This window comes from Rosa rugosa, chromosome 2, assembly GCF_958449725.1.
Source record: "Rosa rugosa chromosome 2, drRosRugo1.1, whole genome shotgun sequence".
NCBI classification, from domain to species: Eukaryota; Viridiplantae; Streptophyta; class Magnoliopsida; order Rosales; family Rosaceae; genus Rosa; species Rosa rugosa.
In genome coordinates this window covers 38,263,969-38,270,333 of record NC_084821.1, presented here as the reverse complement: position 1 = coordinate 38,270,333, position 6,365 = coordinate 38,263,969, and the positions used below count along the sequence as shown (strand labels likewise).

The 6,365-nt window shown below is 36.8% G+C and overlaps 1 protein-coding gene across 4 annotated transcripts; it reads left to right on the top strand.

Moving 5' to 3' along the window:
* The first annotated feature begins 258 nt into the window (after positions 1-258).
* Positions 259-6,105, top strand: LOC133728901 (factor of DNA methylation 4-like). Of its 4 annotated transcripts, XM_062156348.1 has the most exons (13): positions 259-735; positions 850-887; positions 1,318-1,389; positions 1,494-1,604; positions 2,152-2,217; positions 2,302-2,532; positions 2,800-3,012; positions 3,109-3,350; positions 3,650-3,800; positions 5,116-5,213; positions 5,311-5,408; positions 5,644-5,715; positions 5,870-6,105. In XM_062156348.1, exons 1-8 carry the CDS (start codon positions 426-428, stop codon positions 3,346-3,348), a joined length of 1,281 nt encoding a protein of 426 aa, XP_062012332.1. In that variant the 5' UTR covers positions 259-425; the 3' UTR covers positions 3,349-3,350; positions 3,650-3,800; positions 5,116-5,213; positions 5,311-5,408; positions 5,644-5,715; positions 5,870-6,105. The 4 variants fall into 4 exon arrangements, with proteins under 4 accessions (XP_062012332.1, XP_062012333.1, XP_062012331.1 ...); XM_062156349.1 differs by lacking the exon at positions 3,650-3,800; XM_062156347.1 differs by lacking the exons at positions 5,644-5,715; positions 5,870-6,105 and having other exon boundaries at positions 5,376-5,485.
* The last annotated feature ends 260 nt before the right edge of the window (positions 6,106-6,365 follow it).

Genomic DNA, 6,365 nt, shown 5'->3' with positions numbered 1-6,365 from the left:
CGGAGATGTCAAAATTCTTATAGTAATAGGTCGATACAAGCAGTTAATTTAATTTTAAGTAATTTTCTAGTAGTGAACGGTTTCACTACTAGAAAATTACTTAAAATTAAAGCGATAATTTTTCATTTCATAAAAGAGTCAATTTACAAAAACGTTTGTCCTTCTCATAAAAAAAAAAATTTTGTCTGGGTTTTTATTTTGATCAAATTTGTCTGTGTTTTCATACCTCTAAAAGAAAGACAGAAAACAGAAAAACAAGGCAGCTGGGCTCGTAGCTAGCTGTGGTAACTGCTCCCCTACCAAGCCTAATCCCTGATCACCAAAATCCCTCACCCTCAATTCTGGTCAGCATTTCCATTTCAGCAACAAGCTCAAGCAACAAAAGAACCCACATTGCCTTAGCAGCCTCCAAATTAAGAATCACCATGAACTTGAACAAATCCAAGCTTCAGGAGATGTGCCAAGCCAGAGGTTGGACCTTCCCCAAGTACAGCAGCAACCAGCAAGGCCCACCTCACCGACCTCGCTTCTCAGCCTCTGTGCTCGTCCATGGCTTCACCTTCAACACTAAAACTATGCTGACCTCTAAGAAAGAAGCCGAGTGCAGTGCTGCTGGGTTGGCCTTGGATTACTTCGATGAAAACCCACAACCACCCCAGCCCAAACGCACCAAGTGTTTCTCTTTCCCGGCTCAGCCTTCTCATATAGCTTCACTTCCTCCACCTTCATCACCAGGTAACCAAGTCTATAGTTGAATTTTTATTTTTAGTAGTATTAACTGTTTCTAGTTTTATGTTCTGTTTCTATTGTTGGGTCTCTTGTAGTTCTGATTTCGTGTCTGTGTATCAGGTTTGCCGTATCTCACATACAAGGAGAAAGAGATATGGGTGAGTCTCTGTTTTTTAAGGTTGATATTTCTGATTCTGTTCCTGAAGAAAGGTTAAAAATTTCTGAGTCATGAAGTTGTAAAATTGGAAATGTTTATCTTTTCATGTTATGTGTTGTTTAAATAGAAAGTTTTGCAATAATGTACATGGCTACTTTGAAAAGGCATTCTCAGAATAGGATAAGGCTTCTTGAAATCTGAAGCTGAAAAGAAGTATCTTGAGAAAGAGGTTGAGCTTCAGAAAACACTGTCTTGATCATTGGGTGCATAGGCATTCGTTGGAGCCGTTACTATTCGCTCCTTGGTTCTGATACTTGTCTTGATTAATTAGCATCTCTGCCTTTGCAAAATAACTTTTTGGTTGTTTATTTCTCTAGTGTTCAGAACTAGTTTTGTTGACATGCTAGGAGCTAATGTAGCCTCTCTTTCAGAATGAGACAACTAGCACAGAGGGAAAGAAGGACACTTATGAACTGGAGCTAATGTTGGCAGAAGAGAGAAAGGTTTGCTGTACTTGTTTTCTTTTACTTGGTAATTTGGTTGGTTGGAGCAATCACGTGTGTACATGAAACTTTGAGATTAATTTGTATTTTTCATGATTGACCAGCTATGGCAGAGAGAAAAGCATCAGCTTCAACTAAAGAACATTGAATTGGAGAATCAGATTGATATGAAAAAGAATGAGCTGGAGCACTGCCGCAAGGAGCTACAGCATATGGTAATCATACTGTTGAAATGTTAATATCGATCAACTTAGACTCTATTGGACTGTTATAATGGTTTTACTACTCACATATATTTCCGGCTTGTATATGATATTCGTTCATACGCACTCTGATTTGGAATATAGTTTGTGGACTATTGTGTGCCTTCATTGGGAATCAAATTTTCAGAGGGAGGAGAGAATGGTAACTGGGAGAAATGACGTGAAAGAAATAAAAAACCAATGAAGTTTCCTCCAACTTTATTCTTGTCCACTTATCTGATATTCGATGAAGATATAATGAACCAGAAAAAATTGTTCTAGTAGGATTTAGATTGAGTTAGTGAGAGGGTACCATGGGGTGATGCAACGTCAACCTCATTTTCAAGTTCCATTTTTAGTAATGCTCTACTTTGTTTTCTAGTTTAAGTATACATCATTTTTCTTATCTTTTATTTGTTTAGTTCTCTCCTTTGGGTAATCTAAAGGCCACAATATGATTGGCTTATATTCTCGGCATATGTTATTTGATATGAGCTAATACTGTGGTTATTTATGTAAGAATGAGAGAGAAGAATCAGAGCAGAAGAAAGCAGAAAATCTGATAGCGCTTGCAGAAAAGAGAAAGGTTTGTAGTCTATTTTCTTTTCGGAACCTTGAGATTTGGATGAATAAATCTCTGATATTTCTTGCGCTTTATTGGTAATTGCAGAGAGAAAATGAGAAGCTTCACTCAGAAATAATTGAATTGAAAGACCAGCTCCAAGCCAAACAGGCAGTGAATGAGGATTTTGAGGCCCAGAAGAATGTTAAAGCACTTGAACAAATGTTAAAGGAGAAGGAGCAGGAGCTTACTGATCTGTCAGAATTTTACAATGCACTGATTTTCAAGGAGAGGAGCAATAATGATGAGCTGCAGGGGGCCCGTAAAGAGTTAATTGATGTATGTTCATATTCTAAGCATGTTTTCGATATAGTTTATAAACTATTTCCCTACACTATATATAGTCTCTCAGTCATATTTGTTGATTCACTATTTTTGATAATCGATTTTGTTGGGAAGAAAGGGGAAGGCATTTTTGGATATGTAGTGTGCCAGCTATGTATTGGGTATTTTGGGTGGAACGAAATAGACGGATTCTTTTTTACCTTTTTTTTTTTTTTTTTAGAACAAGTGTTTTGGATTTTGTCTAATTTTTGCTCTCTGTAGGGACTGAAAAATCATTCAAAAATCTATATTGGCGTGAAGACATTGGGTGATCTTGACTTGAAGGCATTTCAACTTGCAGCCAAGAGAAGATATACTGCATTAGAAGAAGCAAATGAGAGGGCAGTGGAGTTGTGCTCTATGTGGGAGGATTATGTTGGGGATTCTAAATGGAACCCATACAAGGTTATTATGGATGAGACAGGAAAAAGAATGGTATATGATGAACTAAATACATCCCTCAATTTAGCATGTCATACTGGACATTTCTTTTACTATTGTTCACTTTGTTTGATTTTGATGTAAATACAGGAAATTATTGATGAAGAAGATAAAAAGTTGAAAAATTTGAAGACTGAGCTGGGTGATGAAGTATACAAGGTGGTGACTACTTCGTTAATGGAATTGAATGAACATAATTCCAGTGGGAGGTATAAGATACAAGAGCTTTGGAATTTTAAAGCAGGGAGGAAGGCAACACTTAAAGAGGGAGTTGCTTACATTATAAAGCAATGGAACGTGCTTAAGAACACGAAGCGGCGAAGAAACTAGAAGTAAGGCATCTGCGTTTATATTTTACTAGCTCCACTGTTTGAATCAAATCTATTATCGTGCTTCTTCGTAATTGTGCATTTCATAAAATTGTTTGAGAAATTGATGTTTAGTGTGCTACATTCTACTCAAGACTGAAAATTGAAAGATGATTACACTCGGATACGGTATTTTAGTACTCGATAGTAAATTGAAGTGGAAGAACGTGTAGTTGAGTTGTCAATTTTACCTATTTAGTATAGAATTCCTGATTGCTTAGGTTTGTGCAGTGAGGTTTATAAATGCTACTATTTGCTCACAGGTTAAAGGGCTTTCATCTGAAGAGTTTGCTGCTCGTAATGAGTTGTTTGAAGGCTTGTTTACAAAAAAAGAAGAAGACAAAACTGGAAGAAACCACAGTTTTGCTGGAAAAACAAAAATGCCTATGTAGAATTGAACTGATTGACAACAAGGTCAATCAGTTTCCCCTCTTGCATATGTTTTTACATTCAGTAGTAAAAATGATGCCTCTTGGAAACGATCTTGTAAATAGAAATGTAAAGGCCTTCTTCTATGAATTTTTGTGTCATTCTTTACTTCCCATTCAGTTTTGAGCATTTCTATGTGCTGAGATTAAGGTTGATGTAGTTTAGTTGGAAGCAAGATTTTTGAGGTTGTGTTTTTGGTTTCTGAGGTTTTTGTCTTGTTGGGTTTTGTGGGTTGTTCTTGAATGTTGTGCTGGTGAAGTTGTGTGTGTTTTTTTGTTGCTGTTTTTGGTAGCTGATAAAAATGTGGGAGAGTGGGAAATGGTTTTGGGGATTGGATTTGTTTGAGAATTAATTAGGTGGGTTTCAATGAGCTTATCAGCTTGTTCTAGATAACTGGGTGGAATTCAAATTCAAGTAGCTGGCTCTGCTCCTGTTCTTGATGGTTTTAGAAACTAAAGTAGTTTGACAGATGAATATGAATGTCAACTATTATGTGGGATGTCATAAATGTTATATGAGAGAGGCAATGGGTAAGTGGAGGAATTTTGTGGATGTTCTTTAATAAACAGATAATGAAGGTATGAAGAAGCTAGGAAGGTGAATGTTTGTTCCTGAATTTGAGTTGATTAAGTTCAATACTTTATAATGCGCCTGCAAGATTTCATCTTTAGCTCCATTAGTGAAATCAGTTTCGACTTTCGACAGACTCTCTGAAGGTGGCAAGATTTTTTTTTTTTTCCTTCTTTCTTTTCCAACACCTGTGTGCGCCTTAGCACTTAGTAATTGTGGGTTTGTTGCTGATATAGTGCATTGAAAGTGGATGAACTAATGACCATTTTTTTTTTTACTCTTAATTTTCTTTCTTTTCACGTTAATTAGCCAATCAGAGTTTTCATATTTTGGAGTGGGAAATGGTGCCAGGGCATCCAAGTTGAATGATGCCATCGAAATATGTGAGACCTAAGTCCCATGTACTGTGCAAAAGCTACAGTCGGCAAATGTACTCTGCTTGTTGTTTGTGCAACTCTATAGCACATGCATGTAATAAAAGACTTCACCTTGAGATGATAATTAGAAGATTTGGAGTGTAATCACACGTCATTATCCCAATTTCTTGGCTCATTTGGTTGTTTCTATAGTTCCTAAGTTTAGCTCATGAGTATTGAGTCCTCTTCAGTATTCATTGAATACTTTGGAGTCGAGTTCTTAACTTCTTATTTTTCTGTCTGCTTCTCTTTTTTATGGAATGCATCAAATGAATTGAGACTATAAGCTTATTGAGTTTATTTATGTTTTTCAGAGTCCCGGAGGCGTTCCCTTCAGATCGGAGCATCATCTTCGGAAGAGACATCCACTTCTGTTTACACTGGTGAACTGATATCATACTTGAAGGAGAAGGTAAACAATAAGCTTACTACTTCATAGCAAGCAGTTTGTTTCCCTTTGCATTGAATCTTTTCTATGTACTTAGATTTTGCTGTTTGTTGTTCTAAAGGGAGTGACACCTATGGTTGGTTTAAGAATGATAAACTTTATGTTCTCTTCATCAAAGGCATGCAGTTGAAAACAAGTCAACAGTACTTCTGTATGGAGGTGGGGCAATCGTCGCTGTGTGGCTGTCTTCAATACTTGTTGGTGCCGTCTATTCAGTTTTATTTCTTAAAAAACCACAAGGCTTTAGATTCTTCAATTTTATTTCATCAGAAATGATGAATGCCTTTACACTTAATTGATTTGATTCTGCATTATAGATTTTCTGAACGTTTGTTTTTCTTACGCTAAATATCAATCAACGCACTCTGAATTGATTGATTCTCTGCTGCCTCAGCTTCCGAAGGTCCTGGAGTTGGTAGGGCTAGGATATACTGGTTGGTTCGTCTACCGTTACCTACTCTTCAAGGTAAGTTTAGAACTATCAATTTAAAGTTGCATGTCATTATTTTCTACAAGATGAGGCATTGCTCATAATTTTTAACAACTATTAGAACTACAGCACTTGAATTGGCATGTAAACTATATAATTCTAACAAGTGCCAATTCTATTTTGTTATCAGTAGAGCAGAAAAGAACTAGCTACAGACATATATTGATGCGTTGAAGAGGAAGACCGCTGGAACCGAATAGATCCTGTGATTGGCTGGCAAAAGCCAAGCGTATTATCTTAGCCGTCATCTCATAGTGGTTCTATATCTCCACTGTAAGAGGCATTTGTATCGTGTAATGTAATTTAGGTGTTCTTTTGATGATTGTTTGTTAGTCCTGTATTCCCCATACTCACCTTTGAAATAAGATTTGACAATTTTATGTCGATGTGTATGTTGGAAGTGGTACTTGATCTTGAGAGATGCAAGAGCATATCTGCATTATCTGAAGATGAGTTTAAACAGATAATGAAGATAAATTTGATGTCTGCTTGGTTTCCGGTAAAGGCCGTTGGCAGAAGAATGCGAGATCATAAGTTAGGAGGTTCCATCATATTGTTGACCTCGATTGTAAGAGGGCTTTATACAGGAGCTGCCGCCTATGGTGCTAGTTCAGCAGCTCTGCAGC